Source organism: Tetrao urogallus (genome assembly GCF_951394365.1).
Source record: "Tetrao urogallus genome assembly, chromosome: 15".
Taxonomy (NCBI): domain Eukaryota; kingdom Metazoa; phylum Chordata; class Aves; order Galliformes; family Phasianidae; genus Tetrao; species Tetrao urogallus.
Window position 1 is genome coordinate 10,813,271 of NC_136828.1, and position 25,522 is coordinate 10,838,792.

The 25,522-nt window shown below is 51.2% G+C and overlaps 1 protein-coding gene across 1 annotated transcript in view; it reads left to right on the forward strand.

Annotated features, from left to right (window-relative positions):
* RNF216 (ring finger protein 216) overlaps nucleotides 1-25,267 on the forward strand; it is a gene marked incomplete at both ends in the record, with an annotated part of 52,553 nt that extends 27,286 nt beyond the window's left edge. Inside the window, 4 exons of the mRNA XM_079542812.1 lie at nucleotides 15,423-15,520; nucleotides 17,971-18,193; nucleotides 24,460-24,529; nucleotides 24,948-25,267. Of these exons, the coding sequence (XP_079398938.1) occupies nucleotides 15,423-15,520; nucleotides 17,971-18,193; nucleotides 24,460-24,529; nucleotides 24,948-25,267 (711 nt within the window). The remainder of the gene's footprint in view (nucleotides 1-15,422; nucleotides 15,521-17,970; nucleotides 18,194-24,459; nucleotides 24,530-24,947) is intronic.
* Nucleotides 25,268-25,522: the final 255 nt, after the last annotated feature.

Below are 25,522 nucleotides of genomic sequence, written 5' to 3' on the forward strand. Positions count from 1 at the left end.
TAAGTAGATAAATTAAAAGGTGCTGTGTGAAATCAGATATCTCACTCCCAGTGTGTGCAACTCAAAAAGGAGGAACACGACTGGGCAGCAGTAGCTGTGCATTGCCATGTGTGAGTGCACACACGTGCTTTGCAATTGCAGCTGGCTCAGATCCATCTTGAGGGCAGCTGGAGCATCCTGCTGGGATAGGGCTGGGGTGAGCAGTGGGATGGCCAGAGCTGCAGAAGCTGCTGTGCATTAGTTGGGGCTCTGAGCTCTGCCATTCCCTCCTGTGAGCCCTGAAAGCTGAATGATGTGGCTGTTGGATAGGGGATGTTGTCCTTCACCTGGATCCTGTCATACGTGGGGAGTTGCCGTGGCCAGACACGGTTCAGATGTTGTTACTGTGATACCGAGTGTTATTCTTCACTGTGCTTTGTTGTAGCAGTGGTATCTGTTGGTGCCCAGAAACTATCAGTGCAAGGACTGTGGCTATCAGTGTGCCCATACCACGTGCTGCCCTGCTGCTCTGCACCGTTCCTCATGTTCTGGTTGTTTTTCAGGCTGGATATGCAGCCCCTGTGCCACAGAGTCCAAAGGCACTGGGGAGCTGCAGGGTGTGGGGGGAAGGCTGGCTTCACTGGTCTGGGTATGCAGAACTGAAAGGTATTTATTCAATGCTCTGGTTGGAGGTGCTTGAATGCAGCAAGTTGTGCAATGCACCAGAACAGACCCGCATTCTCTCACTTGTCTCCCACATGGGCTCATTACAAATATTTGTTGGGAAGATGCAGAATTCCCACGATCTGTGTGTCTGCTTTCCTCCAGGCTGCTTTTTGTTCAGAGCGCCTGCCTGGTTATGCCTGGAGTACCTCAGGCCCTGTGCTCTGCCTTCTAAGGTCTCTTTAAGGTGCTGTCCTTAAAATCTAGCTGGGCAGCCACACTGAAGCACAGCACATCACCATGGAGAAGTGGAAGAAAGCAGCTTAATTAGCAGGAAAGCTGCTGGAGCCCTTGGTCTTGCATGCTGGGGTTATGGAGCCAGAGGAAGCAGATCTTTCTTTCTTTGTGTAGTGGCATTAATTACACCTCTTTGTTCAGATTCTTAGTTAAGAATGACAGGAAGCTAGAAGACTCTTAAACTATAGAAAGTATTCTGTGAGATGTAGAAGTCCTGCCTGCCAGTAAGTTGCTGAAGCCAAGTGTTTCAAGAGAAATACTGTGAGGTCACTGGTGAGTGTGATGAGCACCATCAGAGATGTACACAGCAGGTAGCAGTGAGGCAGCACTGAGTTGGGGTGAACCTGTGCTTGGAGCCCGCCAGTTGTCTTTGGATCGAGCTGGATACCTTGGTTAGGGAGGAAAAAGGGAAATGTTAAACTTAGCTGTAAATGGAACTTTTGATAAGGGAGAAAATGGTGTTATATGATGCCCTGGTTTGATGCTCACTCTTGGTTTTGTTCTGGATTGAAACCAATGGCTTTAGCACCATTAAAATCTGTGGCCTCACTCCTTCTAGCTGCTTCTCAGGTTGTCCAGGCTGAGGCAGCCTAGGTGTGAACAGATGAGGCTGGGTGACAGCCAAGGACTGCAGAAGGTGGGAGCCTGGATTCCATAGGCAGTGCTCTCCTGGGGACCTTACAGCATGTTAATTAGTGCTGCCACAGGAGAGGTCTTGGAACCTGTGTGATGGAAGAGCTTCGGGACAAACTCAGGGAGAAGGTGTGTGGGGAGCTCTGAGACCAAGTGCCACCAGTGGTGCAGAATGCCTGCCCTGTCCATGGGGGGCTTGCTTGTGTCCTTTGCTGTGCTGGAAACAATACAGTCTCAGCAGCTTCCTAGCAGAAGACACTGTGCTCTCAGTCACAGTCATTTTGCTGCTAAAAAGCCAGCAGCGTGTTGATGCTCAGAAATCAGAGATCTCTATGAAAAGGGCTGTAGATAATGGCTGTGCCTCCACTTCGGGCTTGAACTCTGCAGAACAGCCTTCTTTTGAGCGTGTTGCTTTAAGCAGCTGTTGTTACATGCCATGGGTAGTCATTTCTGCATGTATGTACGTGGGGGAAAAGGTTATGGCTTTAGCTGGGGTCTGTTGTTTTCCTGCTATGAGCTGGTGCAGGGAGGTCCTGTGCTGGGTTCTGCTCTGTACTTTTGTTTGCTGCTTTCCACTTAGCATCACCTACAGATGCCTGTGCATGTAGCAGCACTCCACCTTCTGCTTCGTATTTTCAGAATCTCTTTTTTCCCTCCCAGTAACTTTTCCAAGCGGATTAGTGGGGGTCACCAAGGCATCCACATCAGTGAAATGTCACCATCATCCCCTGCTCCACGCCAGCACCACGCTCCACTGCTTATCAACCAGCGCTTCAGTGAACCTAATAGCTGTGTCACAGCGTGATTAACAGGAAATCGTGGCAGATATTTGTGGTTCCTTTCAAGGTACTTTGTTCATCCAGGAGCGTGAAGCCTGCAGACCTGGCTCGTGTGGGCCCAGAGGGATCTTGCCAGGCCGGTTGGTTTCGGTGCTGTGCCAGCATCCAACTGCAGCTTGGTTGTGAGTAAAGGGATCATAGAATCATGGAGGTTGGAAAAGCCCTCTCAGATCCAATCCCACCCCACCCCACCGTGCCCACTGGTCACATCCTCACTTCTCTCAAACGCCTCCAGGGACGGTGACCCCACCGCTCCCTGGGCAGCAGTGCCAGTGCATCTCTGCTCTCTCTGAGAAGAAATGTTTCCTGATAGCCAACCTCAACCTCCCCGATGCAACTTAAGGCCATTCTATCATCCAGTCATTGTTACCTGGGGAATAAATACAAAGGCAAAGCAAAGAAGTCGAGGCTGAAAGGCTGGAGAGGAATGTATGAGGTGTCTTTTTAGCATTAAATGCCTGGGGAGGCAGCGTGAGCTGGGAGGCGATGGTTTTAGTTGTAGTGAAGACTGGTTCCTTTATTTCTCTGGGGCTCTGTGGGTTTCTGGACCTCAGGGAGCGATGCAAGTGGACCAACGAGGTGGGGCTTTCTTCTCCCAGGACAGCACAGCTGGTAACAAGGCTGGGGTGCCCAAAGGGAGGGTTCCTTGTAGCTCTGTGTTTGGTTTTGTTCTGAATGGGCTGCTGAGCTGTGACAGCAGAGGGAGCAAGTGAGCCTCCAGGCGTTGCTGTCAAGAAAAAGCAGCAGCGAATAATCACAGCCTTTGCAAGAGGTAAATTAAAACCATCTCCTGCCTGGAAACATGCACAGCTCAGCATCTTCCCTCCATAAATATTTCCTTGCTGTTGAATTGCTGTAACCCTTTCAGTGCTGTGCTCAGCTTCCAGCCACTGCTGGCAGCTCTGTGGCTCTGCTGAGATGGAGTTGGTGCAAAACCAGTCTATTAAGCAGCCCGAGGTGGTCAGCACTGCAGCAGGAGGTGTTGGAATTGCCTCAGTGCTGCTCATGTGTAGCTTTTTTGCTTTCTGTACCTCTCTTAGACACGAGGATTGCCTTCATGCACGCATCAGGAGCAGTGAGGCAGCTGGGAGCGTGCTCTGGCTCTCCTTTAAACACTTGTGTTATCAAAATTCAGCCACAGCTAGATTATATCCTTTCCCAGCCTATCCTAACAGCACTACACCCTCGTCTACAAAGGGCTGCTATGGGTGTGTGCATGGGGTTCTGTCAGAGAAGCTGACAGCAAGCTGCCATTAGAGGGCTCCAGAGCCCTGCTCTTCCATCTGCTCTTCCTCAAGAAATCTTCCTTTTTCTTAAGCTGTCTTTCCAAAAAACAAAATAAAAACAAAAAAAACCCTAGCCACCAACAATAACCCTACACCTGCTGTAATCTTTCTTGCATTGCTCAGACTTGTTGCAAACCAGTCTCTTTATTTCAACAGGTATCACTGAAAATAGTACAAAAATGCTTTGTAAGCTCTCTTGTTTGCCTGAATGGAGAAACTTGACATAATTGCAATGGTAGAAAGGAGGGGATCTGGCTGTATGCATGGCCACAGGCAGGTGGTGCCCAGGAGAGGTGCGAGGCAGCATCATCCCAGCACCCAGATGTGTGTATTGCCACAACACCCATCACAAGGGGTGGCTCCCTGAGTGCAGCATCGGGGTTTTCAAAGGAGAAGGGTGGTGTGAAATGGCAGCATTGGAAATAGGGTGAGTTCCATCTGCAGGCTTAGGAGAAGGATGTGGGGCTGCAGGGATCAGTTCTGGAAATGTTCTTCCCTTTGGGGCATTGGGAGCATTAGGGATATTGTGCAGGAACCACCCATCATATGAGTAAGCATCCAGCAAGTTTTCCATGCAAATTTCTGGACATGTAGTAATGAGTTGCAGTAATAATTCTCTGCTGACTTACAACATCAGTGATACTGTGAGTATGTGCACATTCTGATAGCGTGTTTACCAGCAAGGCTCCAGCTGCCAGGCTGGTACACCAGCACAGTGCAGATGGTTTGCTATTTATACTGCTGTTGTGCCTGGAGCATGTTGCTCCTCCATGTTGCCACTGTCTGGAGGGAAAGTCAGTGTCTGCGGGAAGCTGCTGGGCTGTTATGTATGGGAAGGACAGGCAACACCAACGGACCCAGTTCTGCTCTGGGGGCTCTTTAGGAATCTCCTCGTTGATCCTGTGTAGGTGGAGTGCATTCTTATTAAGAATCATAGAATATCCTGAGTTGGAAGGGACCCGTGAGGATCACTGAGTCCAGCTCCAGCTGTATTTTTTATCATGGCTGCTATAAGGCATGTTTCCACTTAGCTTTGGCACCTGGCTGTAAGCTTGTCCCTCTGTAACATGGACCCCAAGGAACACGTTAGCACTGGCTGCTTGTAGCTGTTGTTCTCCCCAGATTGTTCATGAGGAGAGACTAAAGTTATCCAGCTGCCTGTAATCAAGAAGCTGATTGCACTGGTGAGGCAGCCTGTTGTGTCTTGTTAAGCACAAATAGAAATTCCGAGGAAGGATGGGATAATTAGAAGCAATCCAGTGATTCTTGTGACTGTGTAAAAATAACAGGGCTTTTTAAGGGCTTATTTTTAGCAGGCCTAGGTGACAAAAGTTTTGTGGAGTTTTGGGGCAGAAGACGATGAGAGGAGATGCAGCACCTGCTGTGGGAGGCTGTGCTGCCCCTCAGTCATGGGAACCACGGTAGGGAAGAAGCTCTGAGACACTGAGAATGAAGCAGTGCTGCTTTCCCTTTCTCTCCAAATGCCTTTCTCATACAAAGCTTCAGCTGTGTTGTTCTTGCGATGGTGGCAGCCTCCCCCGCAAAGTGTGGATGTCTTGGAGTCTTCTCACTGCTTTTTCTCCCCGAATGCCATCATGTTTATATTAGCTCAGCTAATAGGACTTGACAAACTGAAGCTTGGGCTCCTTTTTTCTTCTGGATTCAGAATCAGTTTTTTGGCTTTCACCCAACTCCTGCTGCATTGTTTGAGACGATTCTGAAAGTGAAACCAGTGCTGAACAAAACGTGGAATTGTGCCGTCAGCTTCTGGGTATGTCTGAAATGCAGTGCAAAGCCCAGCCGTGTAGCCTTCATTTTGTGTAGGCAGGATAACACGTGCTTGTCTTGCATGGCGTAAAGGTAAGAAGATGCTGTTTTGCCTTCTTATTTAAAAAAAAAAAAAAAAAAAAAAAACCCAAACTATTTCTAAATCAAATCCCCTTTAAGCTCAGGAATTCAGACTGATATCAGGTGGAAGAAACATGGGCTTGCAAAGCAAACACAAACATGCCCTAACCAAAAGGGCAAACACGTTCCTGATTTGGATGAAATTCTCAGCTTGTTCAACGTTGTTTTCCAGAGATGCACAATCAGGGCTGTATGGAAGGAGGTGTTCAGTCCCCTCCTGATGTGCATCCTAAGTGTCCTTGTTGTGCATCCCAGGTGTCCTCACTGCCTCTTTGCTGCTGTTCCTTTTGTTTTCCTTCTCTTTTGTCTCCCTTCAACAGCCAGCTGTGCTTCTCAGGTGTCCTTGTCTGTGTGCATCCCTGTGGGAAGTGGGGAAAACCCTTCAATCCTTGCAGTGACGGCGGTGGCCTGTGGTGTTTCTGTTGTTTTAAGGAAGTGGCTGAAGTTCCTCCTCGCTGACTCTCCTCTGTAGATATGTGACAGATTGGGTCTTTTCCTTTTATGGCCAGCAGTGCTGGTTTCCCCTCCCTGTACAATCCTGGGTCAGAGGGGGATACGGGCAGGGAAGGGGATGGCTTTGCCCGCTCCTGCTGGGTGGAGATGGGATTTGCAACACAGCACATTCTGGGCTAAAATAAACCCAGTTACGACATCTACCCAGAGGTGCTGGGTTTGTTTGCTTGAGGAATGCACTTAAGCTTTGGCCTGGTTGCTCAAGACAGCAATTAGGAATCCTGACTACCCTCAATTTCGTGGGGTAAAGTTTATCTGCCCAGCCACAGTGGTCTGATTGAGCCTAGGTAACTCTGATTGAATCTAGATATGAAGACAATACCCTCTTTGTGACAGTTACAAGCAGTGTTTTGCACCAAATGAGGTGTCTTGGCCTTCTATGGACATCTCAATAGTTTTATTCCTGGCCTCTGAGGAGCTGTTTCATACCGAATTTAATGTGGTCTTTGTGCAGGCCGTGGGCATTGGCTTCACTCCTTAGCTGAGAGGTGATGTCCCTCTGGGTGGTAATTGCAGATGGTGCTGGTGAGCCAAAAGCCAACTTTCTCAGCCAATAATGTCTTTTACAAATCATCTGTGGCCACGAACGGTTTGATAAATTTGAGCCTTGAAAGTATTTCTCTAATGAAGTGAATCTCCTGTTTCTCGCTACAAAGTGCCTCGTATCCCATTTCACGACTCAAATGCAAATGGTTTATTTGGCAGTTGTTTCAACTGCTCCATTTTAAAGTGGTGCAGCTCTTGTTTCTTCTCAGTGAAACACCTTGGCTGCTGCTGTAGTTTCAGTTCTTATTCAACCCCTGAACTCTGAAGCCGGGAGACAAAAGGCTACCTGGCTGGGAGAGCCAGTTCCCAGGGCTGTTGATGAGCTCCTTCTCTTCCAGTGGCTGCAGACCTAAGCAAGATGGAACCTGGTAAGTGAACTCATTCCCCCAGCAGGCAGCAGGAGGGCTGTTCTCACCTGGCCCAACAGGTTGTGTCATCCCTGTGTGCATCTCTGAGCAAGTGAGGTGAGTATCCAAGGCAGCAGCAGTGGATGTGGGCTCACATATCTCAGCACATTGCAGGTCCCACGTTGAATGGCAGATAACAGCTCCCAGGAAGGTGTCTCGGGGCTGGATGCCTTCCCAGCTGGCTGCAGGAAGGGTTGTTCACATGGAAAACCTCATCCTTGTGGTTGCCAGCTGGTCTGTAGGAGCTAAATGCTTCCCCCTGTGATGGTGAAGCAACTTGGAAATGGTTTTCAGTAGCAAATGTACATTCTTTGGCTCTGCTTTAACAATAGTGTGTTTGTGAGTGCATTTTTTTTTTCCCCTTAACTATACAATAGGGATCCAAGGAAAAAGAGAACAGAATCTGTAAACTGCTCTGGGGCTGTAGGGAGATGGACGCAACCAGTCCTGTTTCTAAATACTTCATTTGTGCTGCCAAATGCATTGATTTCATCTCTCAGTGTCCCACGCTGTGGTTGTGTCGGTGCTGGGTTACCCTCTGAGGGCACAGCACAGCAGAGCCCATCCCAGCAGCAGCAGCAGTGGTGCTCAGTCCATCTGCAGGGCATTGGGAGCTGCTTTCCTGCTGAACAAGCCAGGACCCTTCCGTGGAAACCTGACCTAGAGTGATGGAGCAATGTGAAATATGCTGGTTGATTTTGCTGGTGTGGTTGGGTTGTGGCAGAAATTGCCACTGCTGCTGCTCGGGATTTACTGCTGTTTCTCAAGCAGATCCCTGGAGATGAGGCAGCTTGCACATTTTTTTTGTCTTTAACAGAAAGCAGGCTTGCAACATCTCTGCTTCATGGAGCAGTCGGGCCGTGCAAATAATCAATCAGTGCATTTAATTAAACTGCTGCAGTGGTGCAGTGAAGCAGGGGAGAAGAGGGGAACCGGTGTTTCTGATCAGTGTTTGTAAGCATACAGAAAGGGAAGTGCTTTACTTTGGATTTCACAACAAGGAGCACTGCAGCTCTCTCTTCCCTTCTCACTTCTGTTCAGCTGAGCCTTCCTCGGAGTGACACTGAACTCTGCACGTGTCGGGGTTGCAGAGTTCAGTCTTGGGCTCATTTTCCCAACTCTTCCCTGGTCTCACATGGCTGTGGGGAAGCATTACCAGCTTTTGTTTTAGCTAACTCAGCTTAGCGTTACTTTATGCAGGCCCGAGGCAGTCCCCCTCTTATTCCAGACCCAGGGATTTTTCTCCGACTATTAAAAAATGTGAGTCCAAAGAGATGATCAGATTTAAATATCCCTGGCAGCAGCTCCTGTCCAGTGCCCTGCTCCCGCAGGTGAGGCATGCTGCATCTCCCAAAGCCCTGGAGCAGCACATGGCTGTCACAGAGACTGGAAAGCCATGCTGAGGCTTTAGTTCTGGGGCTTCCTTACCACCTCTGCACCAATGGGGAACAAGCCCAGCTGTTGGGGTGGGTGCTTTAGGCACAAGGGCAAGTGAAAATGACATCTGAAGGCTCTGAAAGAGGAACTGGTCAGCTGCTTGCACATCCATTTCCCTGATTAGACCTTAATGCTTTGCTGAGCTTTGTTGTGGTGCATGCTCATTTGCTTGACGTCTGTTTTTCTCATTTAGCAGGCATTTGCATAGTGCTGTGGAGGCAGCCTGGTATGGCCTGTCCCTGTGCTGCTCTGCTCTGTGCTTTGGGTTTTACGAAGCCTTGCAGGCTGTGCTGGGTTCAGCCTTTGCTTTTACCACCAACTTATTGTAGCGTGGCAGATGGGCTGCGGGTGATTCGCTGCCATGGTGAAGAAGTTGGGAGATGGAGTTGTGCAGGTCAGAAGGCTGCTCTGCTTCACTGCTGTGAGTGCTATGGCTGCCAGTGCTGCAGGACTGTCTGTTATGCCCTGTGTGTCGTACAGCCTAAATTCAGGGCCTGTGTGTCCTCCTCTGTTAGTGCCAGCATGCAGCTTGTATGGAAAGGAATGGATCAGAGAGAGCTCTGTGCCATGCAGACATGAAAGCAAAAAAAAAAAAGTCACCCAAACTTCTGAGACATCAGGGAGCATTTTGCTCTTGTTTTCCTGTAGTTCTTTATCCTTGCTGGTTCTCTGTATCGTCTTATTATTTTTCTTATTATTATTATGACTAACTTAAAGCTAGGAGCGCCGTACTGGTGGGGCTTTCTCTCCTTCAAGGTTAATTTCCCTGGTAAAACGAGCTGGCCTTGCAGTTCTTGAGGCTCCATTTTGAAACATGGTGGGGGAGAGCAGCGAGGAAGACGGGCAGCAGGGCTGGGAGAGGTGGTCTGTGCAGCGCTGGGTGGGGATGTGCATGGGGCGAGGTGGGGGATTGCTTTGTCATGGGGTGCTGGAAAAGGGAAGTTTCAAAATTAACTTCAGTGATTGTTCCTCCTTGCAGCATTACAATGCTTCGTTAGCAGATATCACTGCAAGTAAGATAAGGTGCTACCATCCTAACGCCTTAACCGTGGTATTATCTTTGGGTGCAACCCCTGGAGTTGTCCTTTTCAGCCAGCTGTTTGTCTGCACAGCTGAATGCATCCCTGTCCCATTGTTCCACCAACCCCACAGCTACTCTCCCTGCTATTACTTAGCCCTGCTAGATTTCGTGATTTAGAGCACAAGCTGTTGGAAGCAGCATCCCATTATGTGCAAGGCCGTGTATAGGATTAAACAGATAACCTCTGAGATCTCCTCTGCCAAGTGGAGAGAGGCAATCTGCAGCAGGGGGCGATGCAGGAGGGTCAGCACTGAGAGCTTTGAACCCATCCGCTGGTATTTAATTATTGACTGTGGCCAGGAAGGGGGTATGGCTGTTATCTGCAGTCACTCCTGCAGGTCTGCAACCTGTGGTGAACAGCTCCACACAGGGCTCCAATCACATGTGCTGAGTTTCTCTACCTTCCTGCCCTACAACAGAGCGATGTGCGTTCAGGTATGCTGATTTCAACACCGTCTTCAGCATGAGGTTTGTGTTTAACCCACCTTCATAAAGCGACCGAGGGCTTGGCTCCCCTACCTGCACTGACAGAATTCTTCCAGATTTTTTAAAGATGAAATGAAAACACCAACAGAAGGGCTGTTCCTCTTATCCTGAGTGTGTTCTGGTAGGCAAGCAGGTTCTCGTGTAGCAGTTTCCCCTGTGACCAGCACTGTGATGCTGGTGCAGAACAGCACGTCCTGTGTGAAGCTGCAGATATTTCTGTTCTGAGTGCCTGACCACCACAGCTAAACCGCTGCTAATCTGGCCTTTGAAGCTGAGCTCTGGGGGAGACAAAGCTTGCAGCTTGCTTGGGTTTCCGATAGATGTTTTGGGAAATGTAGGATGAGAGGGAATGGCCTTGAGTTGCACCGACAAAGGTTCAGGTTGGATGTTAGGGACACGTTTCTTTTCTGGATGAGTGTTCAGGCACTGGCGTTGCTGCCCAGGGAGTGGTGGGGCACACCAGAGGTGTTCCAAAGGGAACTGGTTTGGTGTCGTGGGATGGGTTGGGGTTGGCCATCTTGGGTAGATCTTTTCCAACCATCATGATTCTAAATTGTAGTTAACGCAGATGTGACTGTGCCGCCGCCTCAGGCAGGTGCAGGGCAGGAGTTGCCAAGCACTGACTTGGATGGCACCGACCTCAGAAGCTGCCTGTGTCTTACAGCCATCCTCACCCTCCGTGTGCATTGCTGGAAGCAGGAAGGCACCACGTGTCTGCAGTGTCTCGAAGGTGGGGGTTTGACATGCTCAGTTTAACAAGAATATTGGCTGGATCTGTCACTTCTGGTAGCGTCGTTTGATATGTGGCTGTAAGAGCTTTATGCAACGCAGCTGACGTGTGTAGGGTATAAATGTGGATTTTCCTTATCCAGCTTTGGACTCCCCATCACCCACAGCGCTCCATTTATGTCTGCCCTCTGGCACATTCGTAGAGACTAGTAGACTAGTGCAAGGCTTGCATCTCTGCTGTATTTCTCATGCTGCAATAAACCAGGGCTGTGCAAGGCAGGCAGACCTGCGTCCCCGCGCTTCTCCCAGTGCTGCCGTGTGAGCAGCAGCCGCTGAGCGGCAGCGCTGCCCGAGGAACGGTGCTTTGGGGGGAGGAGGAGGAGAAGGAAACCACCCCGCATTGATTTCCTCTAACAACTGCTTCATCACTGCTCGCCCATCCTGCCACACCGCACGGCTTTTGTACACTTGGGAGCAGTGCCAGCACTGCCTGCAGAGCTGCGGTCCCTTCTCTTTGTACACCCATAAAGCTGGCTCTCTCCTCAATGGATCATCTTGGGCTGGGTTGTATCCTCTCTATCCCAGCTTAATGTATAGGAAATCCTTGGAAGAGCCCTGCAGGAGCTTGCTCACAACAGCTTATTAGTGCCTGCTGTGCTCTCATTTAGCCACTTCTGCACCCGTTTTCAGATGAGGGCAGTGCAGTGGGCACTCAGTGGGGAGGAAGGCTGTGTGCTTCTCCATGCTTTCCCATTAGCTTGTCTGGTTGGGAGCTGCTGCCCTTTAATTAAACCAGCGCAGTATGGAGTTGCTATTCTGAGCCTATTGCATTCACATCTGGTTTGGAGTAAAACTTGGCTGGTTTGAGGTTAGCCCTGCTCCATTGTGTCTCTAAGAGAAGGAAGGAGCGGGGAATCGATCTGGGTCTCAGCGAGCGTCGAGGGGCTGCGATGCACTTTGCCTCCCCTTGGCTCGCAGCAGGGAGCCCAGCCAGCAGCATCCCCTGTGTCCATCCATGGGGGCTGGGAGGGACCCTGCAGGGCAGCAGCAGGAGGATTTAATTAGCAGCATATGGAGAGTTAAGGAAGTACTGGGCTCTGCTCAGAGACACCGCTGCGAGCTGCAGGGCGGCGATGACAGCCCCGTGTGCTGCCTGTTGGTTACACTGAGATGTTCTCGTGTTTTTATTTCTTAGCCACCCCTCTTTGCATTTTGCTCAGTCAGTAAATGGTTTCGTGTGAACTCCTCCAGGAGCAGCAGGCACTCAGGAATGCTGTGGGCCGTGCAAACAGCCCCTGATCTGTTTGCATCCTCTGTTTCCATCCATGCAGCACAGCCAGGTTGGCAGCAGCCTGGGGTTTGGGGGGATGCTGAGGGCTCAGGGCTTTCTTCCCCCATACGTGGGCTGGAGCTCACGGGGTTATTTTTAGCGGAGAGTGGAGTCATAAAGAAAATAAGTTTGGGCTGTGTTTTAAAACTGCAGCGTCTGCGGTGCGAGGAGCAGTGGAAGTGCTGAGGAAGGTCCATTCCTACAAGGCGCTTCCTTCCGCCTTCATGAGGTGCAGGGGGAATTAAGAAGGGCCTTCAAAGGTTGCAATGCCCCAAGCTCGTGCTGCCCCGAGCACAGAAAGCTGCTGACCCAGAGAACAAAGGATGCTCCTGAACCCAAACGTGTTTGTGTTAATCCCGGCTGCTTCCTGGCGGCCGGCGAGAGGAAATGGAGCTCTGCCTCTAACAGCTGCACAGTGAGGAGATTACAGAGCCACGGAACACCCTCTCCATCACATCCCCCCCTTTGCTGTCCCGGCCCAGTGCCCTGTGGGCCGTCCCAGGCTGCCTGCCAGGCTGGGGCAGATGCAGCAGGCAGGAGATGCTTAATCTCCTGCATCCGTGCATGGTTCCCAGTGCCAAGGCTCCTCCAAACCTGAAGCATGGGCTGTGTATCTGTACCTGGGAACTGCAGGAGAAATGCAGTGGATTCACGAGGAATTGAACTGAAACACTGCTAAAACCCAAGTAAAATAGGCTTTCCAGCATTGCATGCTGCTCTCCATGCACTGAAGGAGAAGCAGGGCGGCCTCTTGGGTTTGGGGTGGGTGTGGAAGCTGCAGGGGCTGGGAAGGATGCATTCCCCCTCTGTGCAGGCTTAGAGCTGTCTTGTTGTGTGGTAGCCTGTCTTGGTGCCAAGGTTATACAATAGAGGTAACGTAGGGCGGCTGCAGAAAATCAGCCATCCTACTGTGTGTTTAGGTTCATTAATATGGAAATGGCGGAGTACGTTTCCTTATCGAGCAAAAAGCTGCTTCTGAAATAAAAGAACCCTCTGTGCAAGTTCTGTCGAGATCGGAATTGTTATTGCGTGAGAGGTGCAAAACCTTCCATCGGCCAAGCAGGTTTGATTCAAGGAAGCATAAAAATGCAGGAGGTTGTTCTGCTGCTCTCAGGCGACGGCTGTGGCTGTGACTGTGGTTATGGCGTTGGAGCAGCTCCCTCTGCCTGAACCACGGGCTTTTGTGCACAGGGATCCAATGGGATCTGCTGTACCACAAACAATGGGCCATTGTGCTGGGCAGCAGGGAGGGGAGTTGTGTGGAGCTCCGGTAGCAACTCGTGCATCCTCACATCTGTCCCATCTCAACCTGGGAGGAGACAGCAGGGTCGGGAGCTGTACCTGGCATGGGGGTGCCCGGCTGGGGTCGGGACTCAAAGTGCTGTGCCTGTTCCCTTCCTCCTTGTCTGTCAAGGAATCCTTTTTCCCAGGTGTAGGAGACGACTGTTGGGCAAACAGCAGCAGCTCGAGGGAAGGCGTTGTTTTTAAATAACCACGGCATTGGAAGGGAGAGCGGTGGTAATGGCAAAAGGCAAAGGGGAGGGCTTGGTACCAAACCCCGAGCAGCACCATCTGCTGTGGGCAGACATCTAATTCGGCAGCGAAAGAGGCTCCTGGAGTTAAGTAGTTGAGAATTGCAGGCTCCTGGCTGGAGAGCCTGCCAACCCTTCTGGCAAAAAGCTGTTAAATCTTTGTTGCTGGCATGTGAAAGTGGCTCTGTAGCAGGGCTGCAGCAGCTGCTTTTAACCCTTGGTGTGCACAGCCATCCAGCATTTTTGATCTTGGAACAACCTGAGCGGTGAATGAAAAGGGAGGGAGGGACTGTGACACTTTGGGGTGCTTGGCTCTCCCCTTCCTACAGCCCCGTGCCCTGCAACGTGCAAAAGTATCCTGTCTGGTAAGCTGCACGAGAGGCCCTTAATTCCTGAGATGAAAGCACAAGCTGTGGGGCATCTCCCGGTGAGCAAAACACAAACAAGTCAACATTTGGCACCCTCCTAGGGGCAGCTTCCTTGGAAGCTTTGGTCTCCATCCTGTTTGTCTGATAGGTGATCAAAAGCACTCTGCTGCCTACGTGTGTCTCTGAGCAGAGAAAAGGCCGAGAGCTGAGGAGAACTCAGTCAGACAGCGGCTAATTGTGGTGTATATTCATTGATTGTCCATTTCTTTGTTAAAAGAAGGTAATGCACCCTAAAGGATGTCTCAGTGCTCTGGTTGTGCAACTGGAGCAGGGCAAGGCTGGTGGGGCTGTGTGGCAGAGGGAGGGAGGATGCTGTGCAGCTAGATGGTTTTCCTGCCAGGGGAGAAGGTTGGATTTAAAGGCTGGGTCCCAGCCATCCTGAAGATGAAACGGTTGGATCGCAAAACATGTGCTTCTTCCAAGTTTGATTTGGATGTTTTTTAATCTTCCTCAAATTAAAGGAAAATCTCTTGTTTGACCCAAAACAAAATTATGTTTTCTTTGGATGGCCAATGAAAAAAATCAACTGTCTCCCAGTGTTAGTCCAAGCTCTGTTGCCAGCAGTGCCTCCACAGCTCCTGCGCCGTGCAGCTCTGCCAGCCGGGCTGAGCCTTCTAGCTGAAGGTTTATAAGAAGAAGAGAGTTTGGTCACTTGCTTTAAATTTAATTCAGCTGTTCTGGTTAAATTTGTAAATATTTGTTCATATGCCACTCTGTTCTGTGGATGTGTGTCCACATCCTGCTTTTAAGCTGTTTACTCACGTAAGCCATTCTAACTTTATTTAGTGAGGTTTCACAAAGCTGAGTATAGACCCTCATGCCTGTGAGGTGAAGGAGTTTTCGATGCAGCCACGAAACACCGGCAAGCTTTGCAGTGTGCTGAACTGAAAGCCGCCTCCGTGAAGGTGAAAGGTTTGGGTCAGGAAACCCACAGGAAACCCACTGCTGACCTTTAGCATCGTGTTTTTGTTTCTGTAGCCTGTTGCTGGAAGTTTGCAGCTGACCTGTTGGCTGTTCCATGAGTCTTAGGTGGGCTGCTATGGATGGACTCTTTAAAATGTTGTAGATAGCTCCAGCTGTGTTTTGTGCCTGGATTCTCGTGCCTTGGAGACCCCATTGCTCCTGTTATTGATGGCTCACTGTGGTCTCTAGTGGAGGACAGACCCTCTGAGGCCTCATATTTCTACACAGAATTGCCAACCCCATCCTCGAGCAAGAATCTGCAATGTACTGGGGAAAGAGATGGGAATTCTTCCAATCCCTAATGCTCTCAGTAGTGTGCTGGGTCTTCTCATCCTTTAATGCTTGTTCTCTTCTTTCTTCTTCAGGAAACATGTCGGAAGTGCCAGGGGCTGTGGAAGGAGCACATGAACCTCACCTGCGAGCAGCTGGCTGAGAAGGATGACATCAAGTATAGGACATCCATGTAAGTAAGCCCCACGAGCTGGCACAAACGAGGAGCGGATAAAATTGTAACAGCAGCATGCCAGGCACAGAACTGGTACGTAGGAAGGGATAACTGGTACGTAGGAAGGTAGGATAAATCCTACCCTTATCAGCTGTTCTTGTAAATGTTGGAAGCCCTGAAGCTTTGCTGGGTGTCTGTGCCTTCCATTGTGTCCTGAAGACTTCAAGCTGGAGGATGCAGGCAGCCCCTGGGAGGGGATTTCATTCTGTGGAAGGTAATTGGCAGCGGATCCAGGTGGTAACCTGGGAATGTGGGAGACTTGTTGGCAGCCTGGCCTGTTGCTCTGGCTGGCCTGGTGTCTCACAGGCCAGCACCTGGAGAGCCTCACAGAGGTGAGAAAGCCTGCTGAGTCTTGCTTCCATTCACCTGGGGCAGAAGGGAGGTGTTGTGAGAGGCAGAGATGTGTATTGAGTCAGAGTAGCTCAGGACCATTTGAAAATCTCAACTGGTGACAACATGCTGAAATGTGGCTTACTCAGCCACTGCTTTCTGGCCTTATGGAAACGGACTTGCTCGTGTGTTTCTAACTGGTTGGTAGGAATCTCTACCAAATAGACTCGCTTTCTGAAATACTCAAATGTTTCCCTAACGTCTTTGGAAGCCTTGTTTCTCTCCTTGCTGCAGTACATGACAAAATCCACTGGCTTTAGGAAACAAGTGAGGGCTGAGCCTTGGGGCTGCATGCTTGGCGCAGTCTGAGGGGAACTGCCTGTGTTGCCCAATCCTTTCCTCTCTGATTCAGTCTGTCTGGTATGAGCAGAGCTTGGAAAGCTCCACCGCTGGGAAGCTGAATGACTGTTACTTGCTCATCCCGCAGCCTGTACTCAAGAGCAAGATGTTACAGATTTTATATGGCTTCTTTCTCTTGCCACTCCTTTCCCTGTAGGAAAGAGGGGTGAGAAGGAGGAGAAACAAGTTGTCGTGTCCCTAATATGGAAAAATATCAGTTTCAAAACCTTTGGCAGGTCACTGCAGCAGATAGGTGAGTCGCAGTGCATGATACAATGAAAGCTTCCTTTTGAAGCCCTGCGTAAGGAAAGGGAAGCACAGCTGGAGCTCGGGCCGAGCTTCCTGCCTCGCTCAGAGTTTCCAAAAAAAGTCTGAATCAGCAGCATCCTGTTGAGCAGAGGAGGGAAGAGCAGCTGCCGTTCGGAGCAGTGAGCCTCAAGTTGATTTTTTTCCTTCCTGTCTATTCTTAGCCCATTTCCAACAGCCTGGGCACGCATCGTGCTGGATATAGCTGCAGGGGAGCTTGGTGTAGCTGCAAGGCAGCTGAAATTCCCACTTCTGGCTGCCTTTTTTTCCACTTGGCTGTTCACCGCTCCTCTGGCTTTGCAGATGGAGCAGTTTGAGGGGCTGTGTTGTGGCCTGCTCTGTTGCTGGGATCCTCCTTAAAAATCCTTCCCTGTCATCTCCCAAACACATGTTGGCTTTGCAGATCCCCTGGAGCAGCTGGGTGGAGATGCTGGCTGCTGGTTCTGTGCTGCAGGGTCAGTGCAGCCAAGGGGCCGTGCCTCCCTCCGTCCAAATGCAGTCCCTTCCTTCTGCTGTCATCAAATTTCACTTCTCAACTGTGAATTAAATTGTAACGTGATCCCCAGCAATCATAAAATTGGCCCTCAGGCTGACAACTTGTATTCTTAAGTCTTTTAATTAAGTGACCGGTGCTTTCCTCCATTTCTGTGCCAAAACAGCATTGCCATGAGCCAAACCTTTGCTCAGAGCACGTCCCTGCCAGGCTGCCTGCTGGGGACAGAGACTGTGCCCTGCCTTGCCTTCCCACTTCTCCCTGTCTTCCATACCTAAAGCAATAACCTCTGGAAGACTTATGCAGAGAATCTTCCTGAAAAGGCTGAGTTTCTTTGGGGAAAATTGTGATTATTTTTCAGCGACTGATTGAAATTTAATAAAAGCCAAATAAATCTGTAGCACAGCAGCCAGGACTGAAAGCAGTCTACGTGGTCATGGCATCTTTGTAGCCGCAGCAACAGCCGGACACAAAACTAGCTAGCAGATGACCACAGCTGTTTGCTTTTCCCCAGCTTTATCTCCTCGGCTGTATTTCTTTGCAGCCGAGTCAGGAATCTGTGTGCCCTTTGGTCTCCTGACTTATGGTGTGAATTCCTCCCGATCCGGAGCCCGGCACTGCTGTGTTTTGGCTCGCATGGAAACCAGAATCAGGGCTGTAGCACGCAGGCTGCCATTGACTTTCTTTCACTTAATTTGTTCTCGAGTTGTCGTGGGCTGGCTCCAAGTGGAACTGAGCCCAGACCTCCTTGGAACAGCAGCCGACCGTGGAGATGGTGTAGGAGGGAAGAAATGGGAGCGGGGCTGCCGGGATGGTGTGGCGGGGACGGTACTGCAGACACCCCTTCTCTGATCCTCCTCCCTCTCCCCTCGTGTCGCAGAGAAGAGAAAATGACAGCGGCCCGAATCAGAAAATGCCACAAGTGTGGGACCGGCCTGATCAAATCGGAGGGCTGCAACCGCATGTCGTGCCGCTGCGGAGCGCAGATGTGCTACCTGTGCCGGGCCGCCATCAACGGCTACGACCACTTCTGCCAGCACCCCCGCTCACCTGGCGCTCCCTGCCAGGACTGCGCCAAGTGCTCCCTCTGGACGGATCCCACAGTAAGTGAGGGAGGATGCTGGGGAGCAGTTTGCACTCTCGTTTCAGTTGTCATTCAGTGCCGTTGAAATGCATGCTTTGCAATAGAGGGAAATGAGCGTTTTTAGGCAGTACAACATTTTTCCTCTCCCAAAGCAGCTAGAAAACACTCTAGCAAGTGTCAAGCAAGCCCACATCAGCACGGAGTCCCGTCTGACCACAGCTTGTTCCTAGCTTTGCATCCAGGTTGCTGTTTGCTGTGGCTCTGCACCTGCTGTCTTCCTGGTGCCCCACAGCTCTGCTTATCTGCTCGGCTCACTCTGCCAATCCCTGTGAGCCAAAGCTGCAGTTGTGTCCGTTCTCACGGCTGTTGTCAACAGCTGCAAAGGAAGAACTGAAATACCACTGTGCTGTGAGGGAAGCTGTAGTAAGTAACTTGAAACTTTGCTCTGTTATACTCTTGTAGCTGTGGGATGGAGTGATTTCATGCAGCAGCTCTATGAGTAGAGGTTGCCCGTACCACAGATCCAGCGGCAGGAGCTGAGTTTCCTGATTTCAGCAGAGTAGCAGAGTGGTGTGAATGTGGATCTGCCTTCTCAGAGCTTCTTTGAGCTTCGGTTGTTCCAATGCTTCTTTGTCTCAGGATGCTGCAGCTTGTCAGCCTGCTCCCAGCATCTCTTGCTGGGAACGTGCACAGTGCTGCACAGACATGGTGCAAAAAGCAGAGCCACTGCATCTCTCCCTTCTACCAGAGTAAGCTTCCTAGTGCTTTGCTTGCCTGCCTGTATTCTGTTATCTGCAGCAAGAGATGTTACACTAAACACAGGCACTTGCTTCCAGGCTCTCCCGTTTCGGACACATGGCTGTGCCATCCCACAGCCCTGCACCTCCTCCCTGTTTCCCACTGGGACACAACTGGTGGTGCTGAGTCCTTTGTTCCCATCAGGATGCTGATTGTGCTCAGTAATGGCATTTGTTCCGAGCCAGAGAAAACACGGGGCCTCTCAAAAAAGCTCATACTGTACTTTAAAATAAATAAATAAGCAGGCAGCACAAAGAAAGCACTGTCACCGGGCCCTTTCCAGCTCTCTAATTAACCAATACTGTGGCAGAGAAAGATTTCCCACCGTCAGCAGAGAGCTGGCACCGCCTGCTTTGTTTTTGGTGTTGTGGGGAGTTGAAGCAGGGTGACTGTCCTTGCTGCAGTGCAGAAAATAACGTGAAACTCCGCTGCTGGCTTCTCAGGGTGAATGATGAGTACCAGTTTGCATTGCCCCCCTGTGCGAGTGATGCTGTTAGAGACAGCAGTGCGGTCCTTCCTGCTGATCTGCTTTCTGTGAGCAGGAGGTGATGTGGGAAATTTGAGCAGTGGGGAGTGAGTGTGGATCTGCACGTTAGATGTGAACCTGCAAAATGCCATTGCAGTGTCCTGTCCTTTGTCAGGGGTGATGCTGTTCCACCCCAGCCCTGTTGGCATGGCATCTTCTTGGGCCTTTCTTGCTTCCATTTCCTCTTTTTCTTCCACTCCTTTCATTCTGTAGTGGTCAGTGGGTGCCTACTGCTGTCCATATGGGAAGAGAGCATCTGCTGTAGCTGCAGCCCTGTTCTGTGTGCACTCAAGAGCAGAGAAGACAGGTCTGTCTCTGGTGGGCTTTGCAGCCCATTGCCCAGGAGTCCTTGGGACAGACTGCTGCAAAATGGGGAGGGCACACGTGTGCCACCAAAATATGGCTTTTAGGGGTTGATGGGACGTGTTTGTTCTGCAGGGCTGTGCTCACAGCAGACCCGGTGGTGCAGCCATAGGGCCACTGTCTGTTTTTATTTCACGGCCACAGACTGCAGCTTTGTTAGACCTGGGGAGCTTCACACTTTGGTGAAAAATCTGCCTTGGGTTAATCCCTCGTTATTTAAGGCAGATTTGGGGTTTCTTTCAAGTAGGGAAGCTTTGTTCTTCAGCGGGCGTTTAACGTTCTCCGAGTCTGAAACGATTCTTGAGAAAGGGTAAATCGACCTATTCACGGCTCGGCTTCGGGATGAAAGGCTCGGTAGAGGCAGCATCTGTGCGTCTTTGTCTGCGGTGATCTTGGGAGAATAAAGCAGACCCTTCTGACTGCTCCTGAGGAGAGGCTGCTGCCAGTGCTGTAGTTCACAAGCATGGGGCGATGCCTGCCGGCTCAGAGATGAGCTGCAGCCGGGCTGCGGCCAGCGCTCCTCCATCGCACCAGACCGGGGTTCTGCTGCAGCCGTGCAGCTCTGCAGGGTACCGGCACGTGCTGCCCTGGCTCGGCTGCTCCTTGAGGCTGCGTGAAGTCTGATGTGCAGCAGGACAAAGCAGGGAGAGCTGATTCTGCAGGCAAACGGCAGATCTGGGGCTCAGGGCTGAGCGTTGGCTGCTGAGCGTCTGCAGCAAAGCCGAGGCTGATGACCCGCTGGAGGTGGTGTGCTCTGATCCCGTGCTGCAGTTTGGCTGCTTTGGGTAAGCTGGGTTCTGCTCTCCTGTGCATCACCTTTAATTCAATGCCCGTTTTTAAATCACAGACTCACGGAATGGTGAAGGTTGGAAGGGATCTCAAGGATCGTGAATGTCCAAAGCCCCTGCCACGTGCAGGGCCACCAACCTCCCCATTTAATACCAGACCAGGCTGCCCTTAAACTCGTGATAAAACCGCGTTGCAGCTTTTCTTGGCTTTAAAGTTGATCATATACTTCTCAGTAACCCTTAAAACACTCCTGAACAGCCATCGTTGAAGTTGGAAGTAGAAGGCTGATTGCTGTGAGCTGTTTGCAGTTATCCCTCTTTCTAGCACTGCTACCAGGAGCTGCTGAGCAAAGACTGCAAAAATTCAGCTGTGTCGAGAAAATGCATGAAATGCACTGAGTTCAGTGTCTGAAGGGAAGTCTGCAACGTTGGGGGAACATCCCCTCAAACTCAGTTTCTTTCCAGCATGCTCTGTAATGCCTTAATCAGAAGCATATGGTGAACTCATGGCATCCCCATAAAGCCATCAAGGCACACCAATAGCAATGGCTGTTGCTAAAAGGTTTCTGTGCTCCCCCTCCCCTGCAGCACTGCTCCCATCCCTGCTCTGCACTGCAGGAGCAGCCCCCAGCAGCCCCCCACCGTCCTGCAGCTGATCTGGGAATGATTTGAAACAAAACCCTGCAGTCCTTTGGCCTGAAAATCACTGCGAGTTGATTGGGAACGGCTGTGGCCACACGTATGTGGAAAAAGAAAGCGGTGGAAGGGCAAAAAGGAGGGGGAGGTAATGGTGGCAAACACACCCCCAGCCCCTTGCTGAAGGCTGGGCAGGGAGTGCAGCTCACAGCAGCCCCAGTCCTGGTCTCTCCCCTCATGAGGCAGCAGCCCTTTTCTCCCAGCAGTTAATAACTAAAGAAGGCAGCTGAAACCAGAGCTCTCCAAAGCTCTGTAGGTGTGCTGTTGTTCTGGGCAGGGGGTTCTGCTTGGGGCTCGGTTCTGTTTGAGGCTTGGCCCTGCATGGCTGGCAGTGCTCTCAGTATCTCTCACCGCTGCATTTCCTTCCTCCCGTGTTTCCCAGCAGCTCTGTGGCCGTGCCCAGCTCTGCACTGGGTGCAGCCCCAGCACGGGGCCGTGCCCGGCTCACTGCCGTGTGATGCTGCACACAATGTGGGCACATCTCACCCTGTTGTGTCTGCCAGCCCTGTGGCAGGTGCTGCAAATAACCTCACTTGCTTTCTGCAGCACTCGCAGATAGGAAGGGAGTTGCAGCTCCCAGCTCTCGCCTTTCCCCTCCTCCCATGCTGCAGCATTGCTCTGCACGTTGTCCCTCACAGCCAAGGGGTCCCTCCTTGCTCCAACACCGTACCCCAGCCCCCTCAGTGCTTGGGGCTCTGCTTTTTTTCCCTTTCCCATTTCTTTTTGCTGTAGGCGAGGCAGCTGACGGGAAGATGACTGCTGACTCGATGGGATCAATGCCTCCTTGCATACAGCCTGCGAGCGGGCGATGAAAATCATAATCCAGCCCTTATGAAGGGTTGGGAACCCGCTCAGCAAACAGACACAAGAGGCTTTTGAAACAGTGCCTCCAAGCCATGTGACATCAGCACCAAACCAGCCTGAGCGTGGCAAAGAAAACCTTATTTTTGGTGTGGATGCTTTGCCCCTAAATGAATCCCTGCAATTGCAGTGGGCTCAGGCTGATTTCTTGCTCCTGACAGTGCAGCATGCAACAGCCAGGTCTCATGGCGTCAGCAATCCTTCCAAATAGCCCCCAATTTCCTCACTGCATGCCCCCCCCTCTCTGTTTTGTTCCAGCTGGAATGTGGGTCTTCCCAAAATACCGCAGCTACCGAACCCAATGCGTTGTGCCAAACCCGATGTCAGCTTCTGTTTTCAAGCAGGAAGGTGCATGTTGTGCGGTGTATTTCTCTTCCCCTGATATTAATGGGTACCAGCCTGTGAGGTCTGCTCCTTTCTGCAGATGGGCTCTGCACTTAGGGTGATGTGGTTTATGTCATCCCTGCGGACTGGCCTCGCTTTGCAGCTCTGGCAGATGGGGGTTTGCTGCTTTGTGCCTTTGCTCCTCTCTGGGAGCTGCAGTGATTGGAGCAGCATCCCAGGGGTGCGTGAAGCCGGAGGGCAGATGGCTCTGTGGGGCTGGAGGTAGTGCAGGGGTCAGCTGCAGGGTAACCCGGGGTCAAGTGGCCCCTGCTGCAGGAGGATCCTAGGGAGCTGTGCTGTTGCTGGGAGAGCCCAGATTTCTGCAGCATCGATGGGGCCAGCAGCCATGGGATGGGATGAGATGGGATGGGATGGGATGGGATGGGATGGGATGGGATGGGATGGGATGGGATGGGATGGGATGGGATGGGATGGGATGGGATGGGATGGGATGGATCCGTGGCTGGTAGCAGTCCGATGGCAGTAGGATGGCAGCATCTGGAAAGCAGTACTTTAGGAAGCTAATTCTGGACTCTAACAAACTTTAAGCAGAAGGGAACCTGAACATTTCTAGGCTTTAAGGTGAGATTTTACCTTTGTGTGAGGGAAGGGAGTTGGAGAATAGTGTTCCGTTGGGTTTGTTACCTTCTTACCATATAGCTAAAGAAACAAACAAACCCACAGGTGCACGTTTGCAGTGAGGGCAGTGGGATGGGAGAGGCAGCTATCTGGTTTCCAATGGCATTGAAAAGCAATATTCTTGAGACAAAAATGAGTGGATCCTGAAGCTTTGGGGCCACCCCTGCACTGCCCAGACAGCGAGGAGCTGTGCTGTCCAGCTCAGCTGCTTCCCAGCTGCAATCTGATGCTCTCAGGGCTATCAGAAGCTCCGTGCAGGCTCACGAGAGCCATTCTTGAGCACTTTTTATGGAGATGGATAGGCTGTAATTAACGGGCCGTGGAAGCATCCCGCTCAGATGAAATACCACGTGCTGGAAAGGCTTCATTTTAACCACTGACTCAAGGAGCAATCCAAGGCTGGGAGGTGCCGAGCTGGGTGGCTTTGTGCAGATGAAGATAACTTCTGTCTCCTGGGGAAACCTTGTCTGTGGTGGGAGCAGAGCACGGGCAGCAAGGTTCTGGTGCTGCTGGACGTGTGTGGGGCTGTGGGGTGGGCTGAGAAGCTGGCTGTGCCAAAGGGACCCGCAGCGTGTTTTGAATGTGACACTGGGTCTGACTGCTGCAACGTTGGGTTGAGATAAAGGGAGGAAGGTGAGGGGCAGAGGGATGCTTCCAGTTTCTCACTGAGCAGCGGGTCTGAATATTCCAGCTGTGACGTCTGGATAGATATTACAGCAACGCACTGTGATTTATGTCCTCCTCACAGTTACAGATAAGATCTAAATGGCCTCGTTACGGCACCGTTTAGCTACCAGAGCCAGGATTTAAGTTGTGTTAATTCCAGCTGTTGGGCCAAAAACTCAAGAAGTGCTCGCACAGTGTAAATATTTAATAGGCAATTGCCATTGAGAAGATTAACAGCTCTCCAGCAACTCTTTGGATGGGCGGAGCTGGGTTGCAGCTCTCTGGTTTCCATCAAGGCAATGAATTTTAGCACTCATCTCCCTGGAAAGCTGATCTAAGCCTCTTAGGTGTACTCCATAGAACCAGCTTGGCTCTGTGCTCATTGCTCATACGGCGATCCCCCGTCACAGCCTTGCTTTTGGTTGACCGTGGGACATCCTGGACGAAGACAAGACAGCTGAATTCGTCTCTTTTCCTGTACACACTTATGCCAAAAGTTGTGCTGAGAGAATAGAAAGCAGCTGCAGCAGGAATTATTCTGATTCTTTATGCTCTGATTCCTAGGAAGATGACGAGAAGATAATTCAGGAGATTCAGAAGGAGGCTGAAGAGGAGCAGAGGAAGAAAAACGGAGGTAAGTTTCTGTGCTTTGAGGTCAGACCAGGAATGACTGCAGAGCGTAGAGCTCCCAGCTCTGGGTTTGCTGCCTTCTTTCCATGCTGCCATCATGCTGTTCCTGCTGGGAACCTGCCTAGCTTTGAAGCGGTGTTGGCTGCAGCTGTTGGTGGGACAGTGGGGAGGAAAGGGAACAGAGGCATGCAAGGGGCAGCCCCACACATCTGCAAGCAGAGTGTGCTTGTGCTGCGCTGCTGATGGAAGGAGCCAACCTTCCAACCTCGTGCCTGTGCTCCAAGCAGGGAGTGGGAGCAAGGAGGTTCTGGGAGGAGAAGGGGCAAGGGCGCTTAAGGAGCGTGCTGGGGATGGTGGGTGCCACATTGCAGACCAAGCTTGGTGAGCGGCATGACTGGTTCCTCCCCTTCCTCCCTCTGCAGAGAACAGCTTCAAGCGGATCGGCCCTCCGGTGGAAAAGCCCATGGAGAAAATGCAGAGAATTGAAGTCATCCCCAGACCCGTTCCTCAGAACCTCCATCAGCCACGGATGCCTCCTTACCCCTTCGTGCACCCTCCCTTCCCGCTGCCCCCCGTCCGCCCCATCTACAATAACATCCCCCTCAACATCGGCCCCATCCCCGCCCCCTACGTGCCCCCGCTGCCTAACATGAGGGTGAACTATGATTTTCCCCAGATCAACGTTCAGCTGGAGCACAACTTGCCTATGCACTTCGGCCCTCAGCCTCGGCACCGCTTCTGACGCCGTTCGGATGGCGTCGGTCCCTGCAGGACGAAGCCCCTGGTAGCATCACCCCGTCCTGCTGCAGCCCCCACACAGCCAGCTGCAGGGGAGCTGCTGTGCCTGGCACACGCCTGCACTACACCCTTATCTATAGCTTCTCCGGACCTTTACAATCAAACATTTCAACCTGTGCTGCAACAGGGCTTGGTGCTGCATTTCCAAGGTCTCTTCCTATGTTGGGAGTCCTTTTTTTGTTGTTTTTTTTTTTTTAAT